At 43.7% G+C, this 19,216-nt stretch overlaps 1 protein-coding gene across 1 annotated transcript in view; it reads left to right on the top strand.

The window, feature by feature from the left end:
* TXNL1 (thioredoxin like 1) overlaps nucleotides 1–19,216 on the top strand; it is a 99,869-nt gene that overhangs the window by 22,997 nt on the left and 57,656 nt on the right. The window contains exons 4-5 of the mRNA XM_069219974.1: nucleotides 13,274–13,396; nucleotides 18,906–18,975. Of these exons, the coding sequence (XP_069076075.1) occupies nucleotides 13,274–13,396; nucleotides 18,906–18,975 (193 nt within the window). The remainder of the gene's footprint in view (nucleotides 1–13,273; nucleotides 13,397–18,905; nucleotides 18,976–19,216) is intronic.

Genomic DNA, 19,216 nt, shown 5'->3' with positions numbered 1-19,216 from the left:
CCGCCTGTCACCGTGGCCTTGATCACAAATCACCTGAACAATGTACACAACATAAACAGTGAAAGTGGACAAAAGGTGACATGTTATGATGGGCTTCATATTTGAATAGGGTAAATGTCATAAAACTAACCTATGTACATCAAAATTTAACCACATTTGGGGTGTAATGGTCCTCATTGTTACAGCACTAAATAACAAGGCTGATCTCATTGAAAGTAAGTCTGTATCTTCAAATAGCGGCATGCAAATAACATACTAGTATGATTATTTATATTCATCCCCCCATGTGGGCAAAATACGAGCGTCCGACAGGTACCTAAATGGGAGTGACACAACTCTGAGGAAATGAAGGTCACAATCAACAAGTCATGGACATAAGGGCACGTTGGTTATTCCCTGACAACAACCACAAAAAAAAATATATATATATATATATACACACACACACACACACAACAGGCACAGAGATGCACTGTGCTGGGTGGGTGCCAACTTGGAGTCACCAACAGTCTCACTAAAGAGTTAAATTGATCTGTTGAGAGAAATTTCTACTCCCATATAAGCGATCATAACAAATGACATGAAAATAACCAAGAGAAAACTTGTTTGTACACTGTAGATCAGGGATCCTGTCCTCCAACTCTAAATGTAAACCAGTCCGTCCCAAGTGGGCAAATGCGATAGTCCTAGTGGTTCATAGCCAGGAGGAGCTAACCACAGGCTGTAAAATTGTCATTATCAGCACATGATAAACCCCATCTCAAATGAAAATACATATATATTACAGTCATGAACAAAATTGTCCTCATAGCATACCAACTATAATTCCAACAACATCATATTAGTACTGCTGCCCACATAGGAAAGTGGTGGTTCCCAGACCCACATTATAAAGCTTCAGTATCTGTAGTCAATGTTGTCACATAGACAGAAGATAACAAACCCCACACAGTGCTAACAATGGGAATGTTACAATTTCTTCTCCCCCATGAGGTAAAAATGTAAGCTAGATGCACCTACACAGACTTTGTGAAATTCTAACCCAAGCCACAAACATACATTAAATCAGAAAGGTCTTTTCTGTGAGTGAAAAGTGAACCCCCATGTACTCGGAGAAAGAGTAGGGGGACTCTTCCAGAAGACACCTGTGAATGAGGATACCCCTTCCTTTCCTCTTGTAAAAAAACAAACGTAGCACAAAAACAAGATAAAAAAAAAAACAGCATGAGTGGATATTCATCACAATACAAAAGAGAGAAGTTAAAAGACTGCAAGTCAAAAAAACAGTAAGGAGCAGAAAAAAGCAAATAAAAAAGGCAGGAAAACTGTAATGGGCATTGCAGATACTGAAGTAAACTCTCCCCTAGTAGGGACCGAAACAAGAACAGCCTCCAAGCGAATCTACACCATACACCAAAACCCCTATTTGAGGTGAATGCTTAGTTCCTCATCGAGATTGAGGCCCCCAGGATTAGTGTCTTGAGATCAATAATCAGTTGGGAGACTCTGTCTCATTTTAAGTGTACGATTGGATATAAATTAGACATCAACTTGATCGTTGGCTCTGAGATGTTCCTGTACTCTTTTTGTAACTGTGCAAACAGTGCTCCCCACATATCTAAGTGGGCAAGGACATACAAGGATATAAATACAAAACCAGGAACTGCAGGGTAGTAAACTGTCTAATCGTGCTAGTTTTACCCCCAGTGGTCTCAAACTCTTTTCTGGGATGGACAGTTTTTACAGACTTTGCAACGGCAACAAGGAAAGAGGCCTTGAAGGCTGTATTCCTTCATTCCTTTCGTCAAGGTGATACTGTTGTGGATGAGAGAGTCCCTAGGTGTACTCGCCATCCGGAAAGTGATCAAGGGTTCTCCCCCCAGCTTCTCGCCAATAATGGTGTCACTCTTTAGGATATCCCAAGGTTTTGCTAATGTGTGTCTGATGCTGTTGGAATTGCCATTGAATGTAAGAATGACCCTTTGGACTGTTTCTTCCTGTGTTGGCAACTTATTATCAAAAAGGATCATCTCCCTATTAACTTTAGATACTCATTTAATAGCCTTATTGAGAACCCATACAGGATAGCGTAGTTCATTAAATCTGGACACCATAGTTTTTTGTTCCTGCAGAAAAGCTTCCTCTGTGCTACAATTCCTTTTAGCCCGGAGTAGTTCCCCATATGGAATGCTTCATTTCAAACTCTCTGGGTGGCTACTTTGGACATGCTGATACTGTTGCCAGCTGTGGATTTTCTATGTAACAGTGTCTGGACCTCCCCCTCTACTATCTCCACTAGCACATCTAAGTACTTAATATTGCTTTCACTGATGGTCTGTGTAAAAACTAATTTCCAGGGATTGTTATTGAGCATGTCAACAATTTTTTTTGACACGTTTTTTCAGATCCCTTCCAGATGATGAAAAGGTCATCAATATACTTAAGCCATACAATCACCTGTTCCACATAGGGTGATCACCTGTGTAAGGAAATGCCTCCTTGGCATGGTTACCCCCTGACTTTTTGCCTTTGCTGATGCTATGTTTTGAATTGAAAGTGTGCCGAGGCCTGCTAACCAGGCCCCAGCACCAGTGTTCTTTCCCTAACCTGTACTTTTGTTTACACAATTGGCACACCCTGGCATCCAGGTAAGTCCCTTGTAACTGGTACCCCTGGTACCAAGGGCCCTGATGCCAGGGAAGGTCTCTAAGGGCTGCAGCATATCTTATGCCACCCTGGAGACCCCTCACTCAGCACAGACACACTGCTTGCCAGCTTGTGTGTGCTGGTGAGGACAAAACGAGTAAGTCGACATTGCACTCCCCTCAGGGTGCCATGCCAACCTCACACTGCCTATGCAGTATAGATAAGTCACCCCTCTAGCAGGCCTTACAGCCCTAAGGCAGGGTGCACTATACCATAGGTGAGGGCACCAGTGCATGAGCACTATGCCCCTACAGTGTCTAAGCCAAACCTTAGACATTGTAAGTGCAGGGTAGCCATAAGAGTATATGGTCTGGGAGTCTGTCAAACACGAACTCCACAGCACCATAATGGCTACACTGAAAACTGGGAAGTTTGGTATCAAACTTCTCAGCACAATAAATGCACACTGATGCCAGTGTACATTTTATTGTAAAATACACCCCAGAGGGCACCTTGGAGGTGCCCCCTGAAACCTTAACCAACAACCTGTGTAGGCTGACTGGTTTTAGCAGCCTGCCACACTCGAGACATGTTGCTGGCCACATGGGGAGAGTGCCTTTGTCACTCTGTGGCTAGTAACAAAGCCTGTACTGGGTGGAGATGCCATCACCTCCCCCTTGCAGGAGCTGTAACACATGGCGGTGAGCCTCAAAGGCTCACCCCCTTTGTTCCAGCACCACAGGGCATTCCAGCTAGTGGAGTTGCCCGCCCCCTCCGGCCACGGCCCCACTTTTGGCGGAAGGCCGGAGGAGATAATGAGAAAAACAAGGAGGAGTCACTGACCAGTCAGGACAGCCCCTAAGGCAACCTGAGCTGAAGTGACTCTGACTTTTAGGAATCCTCCATCTTGCAGATGGAGGATCCCCCCAATAGGGATAGGAATGGGGCCCCCTCCCCTTGGGAGGAGGCACAAAGAGGGTGTAGCCACCCTCAGGGCTAGTAGCCATTGGCTACTGCCCTCCCTGACCTAAACACACCCCTAAATTCTGTATTTAGGGGCTCCCCTGAACCTAGGAACGCAGATTCCTGCAACCTAAGAAGAAGAGGACTGCTGAGCTGAAAAACCGTGCAGAGAAGACGGAGACACCAACTGCTTTGGCCCCAGCCCTACCGGCCTGTCTCCCCCCTTCAAAAGAAAACTGCTCCAGCGACGCTTTCCCCAGGACCAGCAACCTCTGAATCCTCAGAGGACTGCCCTGCTCTAAAAGGACCAAGAAACTCCCGAGAACAGCGGCCCTGTTCACCAAAGACTGCAACTTTGTTTCCAAAGGAGCAACTTTAAAGACCCCTGCAATTCCCGCCAGAAGCGTGAGACTTGCAACACTGCACCCGGCGACCCCGACTGGTGGAGAAACAACGCTACAGGGAGGACCTTCCGGCGACTCCAAGACTGTGAGTAACCAAAGTTGTCCCCCCTGAGCCTCCACAGCGACGCCTGCAGAGGGAATCCCGAGGCTCCCCCTGACCACGACTGTCTGAATCCAAAATCCCGATGCCTGGAAGAGACCCTGCACCCGCAGCCCCCAGGAGCTGAAGGATCGGAACTCCAGTGCAGGAGTGACCCCCAGGAGGCCCTCTCCCTTGCCCAGGTGGTGGCTACCCCGAGGAGCCCCCCCCCCTTGCCTGCCTGCATCGCTGAAGAGACCCCTTGCTCTCCCATTGAAACCTATTGAAAACCTGACGCGTGTTTGCACACTGCACCCGGCCGCACACGTGCTGCTGAGGGTGTACTTTCTGTGCTGACTTGTGTCCCCCCCCCCCCCCCCGGTGCCCTACAAAACCCCCCTGGTCTGCCCTCCGAAGACGCGGGTACTTACCTGCTGGCAGACTGGAACCGGGGCACCCCCTTCTCCATTGAAGCCTATGCGTTTTGGGCACCACTTTGAACTCTGCACCTGACCGCTCTTAGCTGCTGGTGTGGTAACTTTGGGGTTGCTCTGAACCCCCAACGGTGGGCTACCTTGGACCCCAATCTGAACCCCGTAGGTGGTTTACTTACCTGCAAGAACTAACAATAACTTACCTCCCGTAGGAACTGTTGAAAATTGCACTGTCTAGTTTTAAAATAGCTATATGTGTTTTATTTCTAAAGTATATATGCTATTGTGATTATTCATAGTTCCTAAAGTACTTACCTGCAATACCTTTCAAATGAGATATTACATGTAGAATTTGAACCTGTGGTTCTTGAAATAAACTAAGAAAATATATTTTTCTATACAAAAACCTGTTGGCCTGGAATTGTCTGAGTGTGTGTTCCTCATTTATTGCCTGTGTGTATGTACAACAAATTCTTAACACTACTCCTTTGATAAGCCTACTGCTCGACCACACTACCACAAAATAGAGCATTAGTATTATCTATTTTTGCCACTATCTTACCTCTAAGGGGAACCCTTGGACTCTGTGCATACTATTCCTTACTTTGAAATAGTGCATACAGAGCCAACTTCCTACAACCTGTCTGTAATTTTCACGGACCGTCCTTAAATTTATCCCCACCGCCCGTTGTCCGTGATACCTGCGTTAATGGACTGCATTTGTCCTAATTTTAGCCTGTGAGCTAAAGACAAAAAGTTAGTGTGACATTTCATGTTTCCCCAGCTGGATTAAAAGGCAGGGAGTCTCCTGTTCCTGATCCAGAGGGATGGGCAGACAGATAACAGGCCTTCTTGCCAGGGTGCCTGCTTGCCGAAAGAAATTCAAATGTGCGCAACTGGTCAATCTGTAAATTTAAAGGGGCTTGGAAACCTGAATTGCCTAATTGATGGAGTCACATGAAGCTTTCTAATGACACAGACATTTTCATTTAGAGAGGTATTGTAAGGGTTTTCCAAGTTAAACTGTAGAGTGTGTGCTTTTAATGGAAAGTTATAAAAATGTTTTCACTATGTATAATCTGTACGTTATTGAAATCTATACTTTAGAAGCACTTTTTATTTTTAACCGAAATGTATATGCGCATTTCATGGCAACCTATATTATGCTGTGTCTAACGCATGTTTAAAATAATGACTTCCAAATTCACAGTTCTCTCAGGGTCGTTCGGACCTCATAGTACTAACGAGCATTGGCAAAGCCAATAGGTCTCGTCCATGCAAGAGCTATTAGCTTTGACAATGTGTTTTAGGCATGTTGTACACCAGAGTGCCTGCTGTTCAGCATGGCTAAAAGACAGTGGCGTAGAGTAGAGTGGCGTGGAGTGTCGTAGAGTGGAATGGCGAAGAGTAGAGCGTTGTGGAGTGGCTGAGAGTGTCTTGTTCAGGAGTTGCATAGTGTGGAGTCATGTAGAGTGGCACACACTAGAGTGGGATAGCGTAGAGTGGATTGGTGTACAGTGCAGCATCATAGAATTCAGCAGTGAACACTGCAGAGTTGTAGAATGCAGAGGTATAGATTAGAGTGATGCATAGTAAACTGCAGTGGTGCAAAGTTGAATGGTGTAGAGTAGAGCGGCATAGTGCAGTGGCATAGAGTGCAGAGTAGAGTCGAGTGGCATAGAATGCAGTGACATAGAGTAGCGAATAGTGGTGCAGTGCAGAGTACAGTATAGTGCTGTGGAATGATACAGAGTAGAGTGGCATAGAGTGCAATGGCGTAGTGTATTGGCATAGAATACAGTAGTACAGAGTTGAGTAGCATAAAATTCAGTGGCAGAGAGTAGAGTTGCATAGAGTGCAGTGGTGTACAGTGGGATAGAGTACAGTGGTGCACAGTAGCATGCAGTGGCGTACAGTGCTGTTGTGTAGAGTGCATTGGCGTAGAGTGCCGTGGTTTAGAGTGCAGTGGAATAAAGTGGAGTAGGGCAGGCTGAAGTAGGGTGCAGTGATGTAGAGTAGGTTGTTTCAGAGTAGAGTGAAGTGGCGTACAGTGGAGTGATGCAGGGTGAAGGCAGTTGCGTAGAGTGTGCTAGAGTGTAATGGCATAGAGTAAAGTGGTGTAGAGTGCAGTGGCGCAGAGTAGATTACAGTGATGTACAGTGGACTGACATAGAGTGCAGGGGCATGGTTGAGTGTTAGAGCAAAGTGCACTGGCGAAGAGTGTATTGGCATAGAGTGCAGAGTAGATTGGCGTGGACTGGAGTGGTGTAGCATGGAGAGGTGCAGAGTGCAGTGATACAGAGTGTAGTGGTGTAGGGGGGTGTAGAGTAGAGAGGTGTAGCGTGAAGTGGGATAGCGTACTGTGGAGCGGTTCAGATTAGAGTGCAGTGGCGCAGATTAGAGTGCAGTGGTGTAGAGTAAAGTGGATTGGTGTAGAATGGAGTATGCATGGTGTGTGGTAGCACAAAGCCATTACAGATGACACATTTCTTTATTGAAATGACCATTATATTTGCACAGACATACAGTTTTACTAATAAAACTATACAGTGCACAGACGATGTGTGGAAATTGCATCACCTAGTATTTGTTTCCAACACAGTTCAACACAAAAATGTGCTTCATTTGTGTTCCTAATTCTGATATATTCTGAAATACTTGCACAGTTAATTTAACTGTTATCTTTTTTTTAGAAAAAAAATCAATTTCCCAATAGCCAAGATTGTCACATAAATCATCTTGCTTTGAAGTCAGACTTGATCACACCCATTGGAAGTCAGTAGCCTGTTTACTCAGCTATCGTATAGTTTTCTTCGAATCATATGTAATTAGCCCTGACTGCCCCTACAGATAGACTCTTTAATTCTGTGAACTCTTGAAGTCCAGTTTTCTCAATGTCTGCATCATGAAATCACATACTGTGTGTTGCAGAGAGGCCTGCGATCCATTAACATTTTGCATTAAATTCCTATAGTGTTAGTTCCCACAGAAGACAGAGCCTCACATCTGACCTTGTTCTTTGAATGCGCAGCAAATGTGACAAGATAAGAACAAGATTTACAGGCATGTTTACAGAAAGGGAGCGCTCGGAAAGATACTGTAAATAAGGTTTGGGCAAGAGTAGGGACAAACTCTTGTTGGACAGCATAAAAAAAATAAAACCAGCAATTTGAAAGCAAGGAAATGTGAGTTACATACACAAAGTTAATGACAAGCAATTGGCTGAATACATTCCTGGGGAAGATCTCTGAATTTACTTAAACTGGCAGCCGCAGGATGCTTTGTGGGGATAGTCCAGTGTTTTAGCCCAGTCTGCTCTTACAGAGGTTTGGCCATGGCTGTCTCCCAGGTAGTATGGAGAGAAGCCCTAGAGTGGTCTCTATGTTGCAGGTAAGGTCTGTACACCCATCTTATCAGTTTGGCACCAGTCCCTGTGGTGTAGAGGTTCGGGCACACCTCATGTGCGGTTAGTGCTTGGTGGCGGACATGAAATAAGGCATTTAATGGTTGTTTAAGCTGTCTGTAAGTAAGGAGTTGACACAGATGAAGATTTTAGTCTGCCACAGGGGTTTGGAAATCTAGTAGCTCACCCTCCACAAACAAATCCCCCAGTTCTAAGACACCTGCAGTATGCCACTGATGGAGTTACCCTGAGTGCAACTGTCCTGTGTAAGTGAGAAGGCCTAGCCCAGGTAGTGCAGGAATGTACAGTTTCTTCGTGCTGGTGAGTTTACAGGTTTTAGAACGTCGAGAGAAAGCTGTGCAGGATAAACCCAGACAGCGTTCTGTAGAAGGGTCAGTAGGAAACAGTGAGTAGTGCAGTAAGTCCTCCTTAAAGTCTTTACGGATAAACTCCATCTCATTTTTGTTCACAGCCAGCCAGTTAGCATGACACCCATTGGAGCTGTGTAAGTAGATAATAGCATTCTAAGTCTGGAAGGGCTAATCTTCCCACAGTCATGGGTAGCTTTATAGTGGAAAGAGCTACCCAATGGCTCCCCGGCAACCAAATCCGATTTAGGGCGTGTCTGACAAAGGAAAGAAGGATGAGCAGGAGAAGGTTTGCAAAATAACACTATAATCGGGGTAGCACACCAGCTACACTAATGCCACGTGGCCCATTACAGAAAGCGGAAGGAAAGACCAAAAAGCTAATTTCGCTCAGAGCGACCGTATTGCTCTTCCCAGATTTCCATTGCAAAAGTACACCCTCCCAAAAGATAAGGTTTTTATAGATTGATTTTATTTGGGGAAAAAACTTCTTTTTATTATGAAAATCTAATTCCTTTGTAAATAAATAATTTGCAAAGTAAAATATTAAACATCCAGAACAAACTCAAATCAAAACATCCAAAATAACGATACAATTCTTAAAAAGTGGGAATGAAAGTGAGGTGATCCTACAAAGTGACCCCGCAGTGAAAAGTGGATAAGTGAACATGAAGTGCACCAGTGTTATTTACAAATATATACATGGAAAAATGTGGCTGTCAAAAATTCCTTGTTCACATAATACAACACCCATTCTTTGATTGTCATAAATCCTGAACTCTGTATTTGCAAACAGCCCACATTAATGTTTGTCGACGTTTCAACCTCAACAATAGAATAATTACCAGCGGGTCATGATCAGGACCAAGAAATAGTGTAGGAAGCATCAACAACAACAAGATGCTACATAAATGAATCAAACCAGAATCAGTGTATTTTGCGAGCATCAATTATGTTTGTGACCCCCATGTACGCAGGCAGGATTTAGAGTCTAGCAACCTCTCCCCCCCTCCCCCCAACCCCCCCCCTGCCCCCCCCCCCCCCCCCCCCCCCCAGGGTGTAATGTTTGATGGAGCCCAGAAATTTACGGGTCTATGTCCCCCGAAGGTTTCAGCCTGCATATTTGGTCCGGCAATGATATTAAGTGCACTGAGGTCTTGCCATATTGTTTGAATTCCTGTTAATCAAAAGTTCACTTTTTCCCAGTTCAATCTAGTCTAATTGTAGATCAAGGGAAAAAGGAGGGGAAAGAAAAAGTAATTATATTTTAAAATCTTTCTCATGTTCTTATATTTTGGTTGTGCAATATACATCTCAAATATTTTGAATATTTTCTGTGTACTTTGACACTTAAGGATAAGCCAGATCATTGATTTGGCCTCGGCTCAATTACAAAACCATTTTAAGACATGGACAGAATGGGCCGCTACCCAACACAACCTTGCAAGGGGTCTGGCACCTGCTCACGCTTCCGAAGCACGAACAGCAGATCATTGCACCAGAAGAGTTAGCCAGGGTGGGTAGGTGTTGCTTTTTCAACCACTTTTGACAGTGCCTTCTTGTTTCTCTCCTTTCTTCCGAGACAACTCCCCAAGGATGCAATACTTTCCGATACTCTTGGTGGACACATCTTGTCTCATTTTAGAAATTGTCCCGCCTTGTTTTTCTCTTCCTTTTTTATCCAGTTCTTAGCAACAATTCTTTAAATAAGTTGCCGTGGATCTCCCATCTGAGCTAGATTTCATCCTCCTCTTTTATTCTCTGTGAATGGTATTCCGGGCTCCCAGCTCGGAGATAAATGTAGAGTCCCGGGCGTACACTCTAGTGCTGTGAGACAACAGTGAAGTTGTGGTTACCACACATCATGACAATAGATGTGAGGCTGTCACCCACACCATCTGCTCTGCCTCACTATTATTTTTTTTTTCTTCTCAAGTTTAAAGTCCACTGCAGGTTGAGGTGAGCCAGACGTTTTTGTTCAACTTCTTTAAAGTAGCAGAAGGTTGCTTACCTTGATATTCCCCAAATTACCATTAGATTTAAAATGTTTAGAAACATAATTAGTATGTTGGTTTCTCTCCAAGAAAGATTGGGTAGATTTGAGTTATGGCCTTGACGCCACGCTCGGGGGCATCAATTTACTACATAACGACGATGTAATGTGCCACCTTAATGTAGCATTCCTAGAGGCAATCACAAAAGAACATAGTGAATAAATAGTATTATGTAGAATATAGTAAATAAATGCACTGATAACATAGTGAGGTATGGCCTTTCTTGGAAGTGTCCTTAAAACTGACATTTGCTCTTGAAGTTTTGTCCGGAATTTTGACCCTTTATCCTGATTTTTTTTTTTTTACAACCTTGGCCAGAATTTACTTTACCGACACTTCCCTGGGGCAGAAAAGTAAGTTGATTCCTCCCCACCCCAGCCCTGGGGACCTACACCTCCCCTTGTGGAGCCCATGATGGCCATGGGGACGGCCGGCTCCTGCTATGTCCCGGGGTCTGTCTTCGTCCAAAGGTCACAAACAGTATAGTCTGTTTAGACTATCCAAGTCTCTTAAGTATGTTGAAAGCTCAGGGGCCTGAAGATTTGCAGTGCTCCGCTTGCGGGGAATGGATGATCATAGGAATTTAGACCAAAGTTGCATCTGACCCCCCCTTCCCCATCCCCCCCCCAAAGATATTTGCGTGATCAGTTATTTTTTGTTCCGTTACTTATTCAGATTTATTCCCAGAAGACATTTTACAAAATTTCTTTATCTTATACATTTATTTCAAGCAGACATGTTTTTGTATTAAACCACTCCACACATAAACCAGGCGCTGTTACATTTTGTCCTCAAGGGTTGCCCCATCCAATTTAGCGGATGATTTCGTCACAGAAGCAGGTGCTCTATAATTTACCCGCACCTGTTGTGAAGTCCAGTATTAATTCGTTATACTAGGGATTGACCTGTTTCTTTATGGTGTTGGTAGTGAAATCTGTGCCAGTCTCCCCATTATATGTCATTGTCAGTGCCTCTTCTGTGTTCTTAAGATATTCCTTTAGGGCCATGAATGGTGTGCATTGCAGTACATAAAGAAATTCAGGCAGAGAATTTGGCTGCCCTCCAGTGTTTAACATCTTCCATGCATAAATCTGTTTAGTGGTTTCCCTAGATTATGCTCTGAAAATAGTGACCATACCTTTTAAAATTTCCAGTACTAAATGCTTGTAACCATGGTAGTCAACCTGGGCAGCATATATGTTATCTTCCCATTTTGGTACCTGGAGTAAAATCCGTTTATTCTATTTGATGCAGATCCTGAATTTTTCCCATAATAATCAAAAATACACCATAGCTGCATCATATAGTAAGATGTCATCTCCATACAGATAAAGGTGATCCTGATACCATCTCCCCATTAAAAGCCTTGTATCAGCAGGTCCACCCTGATCCAGCATGCCAGTGGTTCCAGTGTAGGGCAAACAATAAGAGCGGGAGAGGTTTACCCCCATTCTTGTTTTCCCCTTATTGAATTATGATTTACAACATTCCATTTATATGTACCACAGGTCGCAAGGCAGTGTGTCACAATTTCAGCCTTCCCAGTTCTTCTTGGTTGTAACAACTGTTGTCCACTGGATTTTTCTTAGTGTTAAGGGATGATATGTGTGCTAGGATTGGACTCTTCCTCCCAGGCTTCCTTCCTTATGTGAGTGTACTGATTGCCTGTCTGAGATCCGTAGGAAGGTCCGTCCCACTTGGTAACTTTGCAAATATCAGCATGTTTTTAATAAAGTTTTAAATGGTGCTGCTTGTGGATTGTACATTCCTGGTACATTTGTGAGCTCAGTTTGATTAATTGCTGTATCATCCATGGTTATGGCTACCTCCAGGAAAGCCTTATCTTTGCACTGCCACCCTGTCCCAAGACCCACTCTTGCAGTGCCTCAGACTTGATCACACCCATTGGAAGTCAGTAGCCTGTTTACTCAGCTATCGTATAGTTTTCTTCGAATCATATGTAATTAGCCCTGACTGCCCCTACAGATAGACTCTTTAATTCTGTGAACTGTTGAAGTCCAGTTTTCTCAATATCTGCATCTTGAAATCACATACTGTGTGTTGCAGAGAGGCCTGCGATCCATTAACATTTTGCATTAAATTCCTATAGTGTTAGTTCTCTTGTTGGCTTATTCCTGGTTAATGAAAGATGTCGCATCTTCCTCATTATTAAGTTTCTCCTGAAGGACAAATAAGCTACTCCATTCACTCATTCCACTCTGTTGCTGGTTGTAGAGCTTTTTATACTAAAGAGTAAAGCCATCTAAACATTATGATCCGCATACCTGCGGCGAGGTTTACACTTCTGCTCCGTTATGCTTGCTTGCTATTGTGTTTTAGGTATTTAGATGCCCTGTTAGTGTCACTCAATATATCAACTTTTTCCTGGTCGACCTGTATCTTCAAATTGAAACATGCATAATGTTTTCGACTCCATAAGGGCAACATGAAATTCGTAGACAATATAGAATCTTTACACAGTGAAGCAAACTTTCCCTTGGTGATTTCCCTATGCAATTCCTGTGCCACTTGTGAGGGCTTCTTATCCACTCTACTCCTATTGGAATTCGGGAGCACCAGAGACATTAAGCAGGAAACCTCAAAATCATCTTTTAGTGGCTATTCCCCTGACACTGGTATATTTATCTAACTGTTTGTTACATTGGTGAATCCTTGTTTAGCACTATATAGCCAACTTTCCTGTGATGTTGGCTATTTATAGTACCTTAGTAATTAAGAACGGATGGAGAAACATGAGCGTTGACCTAATTGACCAGGAACAAAGTAACTGTCTGCATTTGATGAGTAAACTATTTAACATCAACTTGTTCATGCATATTAATAGAATATAATACTTCTGTACAGCGATAACCACTATTGTTGTTTATCTTTAACCTTTGTATTTTTGTTATTTGGTTTTAGATGGATTTAATGCCATTTATAAACAAAGCTGGTTGTGAATGTCTTAACGAAAGTGATGACCATGGATTTGACAATTGTTTATGTAAAGACCAAACATACCTGGAATCCGACTGTGATGAGCAGGTGAGAAGTTTTTAAGATGTTTTTGATTGCTTTGTTTGAGATGCTTATAGCAATGTAACATGAAATGCTGCCAATCTGGAACATTTTTAGATCCATTTTTAAAACCTGTCTTAAAAACCTGTGAAAAAAGTCATAAATAATATGCACAGAGTACCCCTATATAAAGGAGTCATTTTAAGAAGCTACTTTTAACTTGCCCTCCTATTGCTGTAAGAAGATCCTCTTGGGTTGCATCGTTAAAGCCTTTTAAGAAATACATTTCTAAAACTGTAAAACTGGTTGATCTTCCACGGCTCGCTGAAAGATACTGGCTAGCTGGAATCCTTTCATGATGATGTTTTTTAAACAAGCTTTCCATTCCTTAGACGATGATCTCCTTAAGCCATATTTGGTTTTGGTCCTTCTTCTAGTTCAGCCCTTCATACTCTCCCAGTCTTATGATATAGGGATTATTGGGAGAACTTGCATGCCAGATAACAATTCTATGCTGTTAGAAATGGGGTTTCTGATTGGCTAGGGTATGCACCTCAGCCAAGCAGAACTTACCTACTCTAGTCAGGGCAAGGGAGTTACATGTCCAAGATAACCCCTGCTCACCCCCTTGGTAGCTTGGCACGAGCAGTCAGGCTTAACCCAGAGGCAATGTGTAGAGCGTTTGCACAACACGCACAACACACGTGACGCAATATCCCCACCACAAAGGAAACACAACACCAGATTATATGAAAATATACTGTATTGTACACAAGGCAATTATCAGACCAAACATCACATATCAGTACTATCCTGCTACCTTAGCAGTTGTCAGAACTTTACACATTAGTTACTCTGCAACCTAGCAGTAGTCCCACATTACACACAGGTTACTCAGTATTCTGCAACATAAGCAGTAGTCAGGAAAACACGTTATTACATCACAGCACTTGTCATAAGAATATCATAAAATGCCCATAGTAGGAACATTAGGAAACCTATGGCAAGTTAGAAAAATCTATTAGCAAGAATGTCCATAAAAGGAACATTTGCATACACATATGTAAAAACATCAAACGCAGGTAGGTAATATCTGAATCAAACAAAAGTCTGTAGAAAGAACTTTGGATTGCAACTATATTGGTCCTTTAAACAGTACCTGGTTGGATGAAGGCACCTCAAGTGCCTAGAAGGTCAGAGGAAGGCGACATGCACCTCCTCTCTTTTATAGACAGGCCCTTCCGGGGACCGTGATTACTGGGGCCCCCCCAGGGTCTTAACCGGCCCTCACGAGGGGGGCCAAAGCCAGCAAAAACAACTTAGGGCAGGAGGGGGGCACCACGCACCCCCTCCGGTTTAATGACTGGGGGCCCCCCGGGCCACTACTGGCCCTTCCACCAAGGGGGTGGCCCACAATAATGCACGTTTTACCTAACAGCAGAAAAGGAGCGTCCTGCTCCTAAGGCAGAGGCCAGGGGGAAGGGGGCACTCCCTGCGCCTTCCCCTGGTCCTGCCGTGAAGCCACAAGAAGATCGGACCCCTCCTGGGGCCCGAGCAGACACTCGCCTGCACCCGATGCGGTGCGCGAGTGTTCTTCCAGCTTCCCGGGCCGCTGCGGTGATCTTATTTAAAGGGGCACAATGCAGCAAGGAGCCTACGAGCTCCCAAGGCTCCATAAGCGCGTTGCAATCAGCGCTATGGCAGCCGCAACCACGGAGAAGCACCCCTCGTGAAGAAATTGATGCAGGGGTCAGGGGCCACAACACCCTGCCCCTGGGGAGCAGAATCTTAAGACAAGGTCCTCAGGTGGAGGGCCCAGCTACAGGCCAGCACAAGGGAAAGGCAGCAAGTGGCAAGTCCTTCACAGTGACCAGGCAGGTCACAGGTCAGCACAGCAGCAGCAGTCCATGGCGGTTCCTGGTGAGTCCTTTTAGTCTTTGGTGTCCAGTTCCAAGAGTCTCCAAATTGAGGGGAAACTTCCCCTGTACTTAAAGTCAGATCTTAGTGTTTTACAATGGTAGGGAGAGGAGGTTCCAGCCAGTTACAACTGGTTCTGGGAGTGCCCCCTCTCTCTCCTTTCAGCACAGGCTCCAAACATCAGTGGGGGGTTAACGACCCTATTGTGTGAGGCCAGGGCACAGTCTTTACAAATGCAGGTGTGCCCCGCCTCTCCCTTCTCTCAGCCCAGGAAGACTATTCAGTATGCAGATGCACCTCTGTGACACCTCCACCCTCCCGGTGTACAGGCTGTCTGAAAAGTATGCACAAAGCCCCAACTGCCACTCTGCCCAGACGTGGATTGGAGTCAAGCTGCAAAACACCAGAGTCATAAGCACAGATAAATGCGCACTTTCTAGAAGTGGCATTTCTGTGATAGTAATAAAAAATACACCCACACCAGTAAGCAGCATTTATTATCACCATCACAACCATACCAAACACGCCTACGCTACCCCTCATAAATCAGACAGTACCCCTTACACATAAGGCAGGGCATTTCTAATGCAATCCTATGAGAAGGCAGCACTCACAGCAGTGAGACACCAGTTAGGCTGTTTGTCACTACCAGGACAGGCCACGCAACTTGGCACATGTCCTGCCTTTCTACATACATGGCACCCTGCCCATAGTGCTAGCTAGGGCGTACCTTAGGGGTGACTTACATGTAGTAAAAGGGGAGTTCTGGGCCTGGCAAGTAAGTTTAGATGCCAGGTCCCTGTGGCAGAAAACTGTGCACACAGGCCCTGCGCTAGCAGGCCTGAGACCGGTTTGAAAGTCTACTTCAGTGGGAGGTGCAAGCAGCGCTGCAGGCCCACTAGTGGTATTTAATTTACAGGCCCTGGGTATAGAGATACCACTTGTACAAGGGACTTATAGGTAAATTAAATATACCAATTAGGTATAACCCAATCATACCAACTTTAGATGGGAGAGCACCTGCACTTTAGCACTGATCAGCAGTGATAAAGTGCTCAGAGTCCTAGAGCCAACAGTGAGAGGTCAGAAAAACCAGGAGGAAGGAGGCAAAAAGACTGGGGATGACCCTGCGTAAGGCAAAAAGTCCAACATATGCATTTATTTATCCGCTGCACTTCTGTAGCTCTCCCTCCTAGTGTTCTGTCAACTACTTTTTATCTTTGGTCTGAAATTGATAATTTTCTAGTCTGGAAAAACAAAGGTACTGGTAATGCAGATAAAGCTAGCCTTTAACTCTTTGGAGCATGGCTTGCTGATCCCATGTTTGTTTATTTATCCTGCACACTTCTACTCACATGGAGTTTCATGGTTCGATCTAGGGGTATTTTCTGAAGAACGCTGAAGGCTAGGGTAAACTGCTGGATCAGCTGGTAAGTTCATGACCCTTAGGAGAATAGTTATGTTCAGTTTTTCAAAACCTGAGAATGGTGAGCTGGAGTGAATGTCCAAGTGTGCTGATCCACAGCTTGATGGCCTGAATGCTGAAATGCCTGGCATCCAGTATTTTATTCTTTATTTTGCTCTGGCACAAAGAGCCTTATCAAGAAACTTACAAAGTGCATACTCTTCTGCACGAAGAGTATGCACTTTGTACGTTTCTTGATTTGGGGGTGGGGGGAGCGGGTGGGATGTGTGGTCCAGAATTGTTGCAGATCCTGTATATCTTGCTGACATGAACATAATTGGTTAACGAACCAGAAGCCAATGAAGCTGGTAAGGTAGTAAGTTACACTGTCGTACTTAAGTTCAAGGTTAGTCTTACTGTGGCATTTTTGATTGTTTGCAGTTTATGAATACTCTTCCTCTCCTCCATAACATACTGCCTGGGAAGAGCATTGCAGGATGGAAAAGGAAAGAAAAAAAAAATTATTCCATAATTCTTAAAATGATTTAAAAAAATAGGCACTAATTACGCAGTATGCAAGTTGAAATATGAATTTGTCGGCATCAAAATTCTCATTTGTTTTTTAACTTCCTCCACTGGTGTAGGGCAGGTACCCATAGCAGCAGGCTAGAAAGCAGCTCCAGTGAGAAACGTTCTATGACATGGGTAGAATGTAATTTGGTTTTCTTTTTTCAACCTTCAACTGATTCCAGGGCCTCAGCCAGCCGAGACTTAATGCATGCCTGGTTGAATGCGAGATTAACCACTAACTGTATATCTTCTGCATACATCCATGTTTAATTCTGACTAAGTTAGCAATAGAAAAGAACCATGTAGCACTCTCCAGGTCACCTTCTAAGGTTCAAAGCTAAAAGTACCTAGTTGTATTACCTGTGAACTGTCTGTTTGGAGAGGCAAGAGCCAGCTTGGTGCCAGGCTGCTCACTTACATTGTTGATAGACTGCAAATACAAATTTGATGGTCCATGATATCAAAAGTGTTTGACAAGTCGAGTAAGTCTTCCACTTCAGGATCCCTTCCGATCAGCATCCATAGATCTGTTACAAGGCCACCACTGGTTAAAAAAAAAAAGGTGGTTGGGAGCTGGCCTGAGCTTCGTCTATAATGTTGTTGCAACCTGTTGGTGCAGATGGGCAGTGACCTCTCTCATGAATGTAAGTATTGTAAAAGGAATATGGGCCTGAAAATAGTAGGTTCCTCGGCCTTAAACATTGGTTTCTTGAGTAACATGTGAACTTTTGCTTTCTTGAAGTCTATAGGGACTACTAATTAGTGATATATGAGACAAACATATGTCCAGAGGCAAGCCAGAAAATTTACCGTGGCTCATCAAGGGGCACTCCTATGGCATAGGATCGATCGAAGGGCAACTAGAGAGACTATTAGAGGGGGGTTGACTCACCCTAGTCTTCCCTTAATGAATCTTCCAGATGTGCAGAAAACTCATCTCTAATCTTTACCACTTTCTCAGAAAAACAAATTGGCTAAATTGTCAACCATATCTTGTGAAGTAGAAAAGGTATACCATCTAATGAGTTTAGACCTTGACCAAAGGTCCAAATCAAACACGCCTTTCCCATATACAGTTTTTTTTTTAAACCATCCTTCTAGAAGACCCTGAAAAAAAATATATTCTCAAACAGGAGCCAATCAGCCGCAAGTAATTGTTGGAGAGGACAAGCCCATAGAAATACAACATGAGACTACTTATTGGCCCTGCAAATCATATAATTAAATTGTATTAAAGTGTATTGAATGTATTTCATAGCATTTGTTTTGCACTCCTCACGAAGATGACAAATTTAGAGCAGAAAGCTTGACCCACAGAAAAAGGATTTCCTCAAAGCACTACCATAAAGTCTGTTATCAATGGCAAGATTTATTGCAGTTAAGAATTTCTAGTTTATATAAAATATTTTAATCACATAAAAAATGTTTTATTTGATCTCAGGTGCTTGCAAGTCCTGCAATGTTGGGGTTTTATTTTAGTTCTGTCAATGACTGGTAATGCTCTCATTATTTGTAATCATGGAGCTGATCAAAACTGCTGTAGCACTTTTTATGCTAAGTTTCAATTAATTGTTTTGAAATAAAGAAAGGGATCTAATCTTGGTTCTGCCATTTTAACGAAACTGTCATTTACTCTATCCACAGCTTCTCATGACTGTAGCTTTTAATCAGCCTGTAAAACTGTATTCTATGAAACTTCATGGACCAGATAATGGTAAGTAAAATGTGTTTTTTATTGCGGTCCATATTGTTTTATTAAATGCAGTGAGTGCCTGCTATATAGAGATTGTACATTTGTGGTGCATTGTTAGAAATTGGGTTTCTGGTTGGCTAGGGTATGCACCGCAGCCAGGCAGAAAGAACCCACCATTGTAGTCAGGGTGAGTACGTTAGACAGCCAAGATAACCTGTGCTCACCCCCGGTAGCTTGGCACAGAGCAGTCAGGCTTATCCCC

The sequence above is a fragment of the Pleurodeles waltl genome, chromosome 1_1, assembly GCF_031143425.1.
Source record: "Pleurodeles waltl isolate 20211129_DDA chromosome 1_1, aPleWal1.hap1.20221129, whole genome shotgun sequence".
Lineage (NCBI taxonomy): Eukaryota > Metazoa > Chordata > Amphibia > Caudata > Salamandridae > Pleurodeles > Pleurodeles waltl.
Note: the sequence above shows the minus strand (reverse complement) of the source record. Positions and strands in the feature narration are given on the sequence as shown.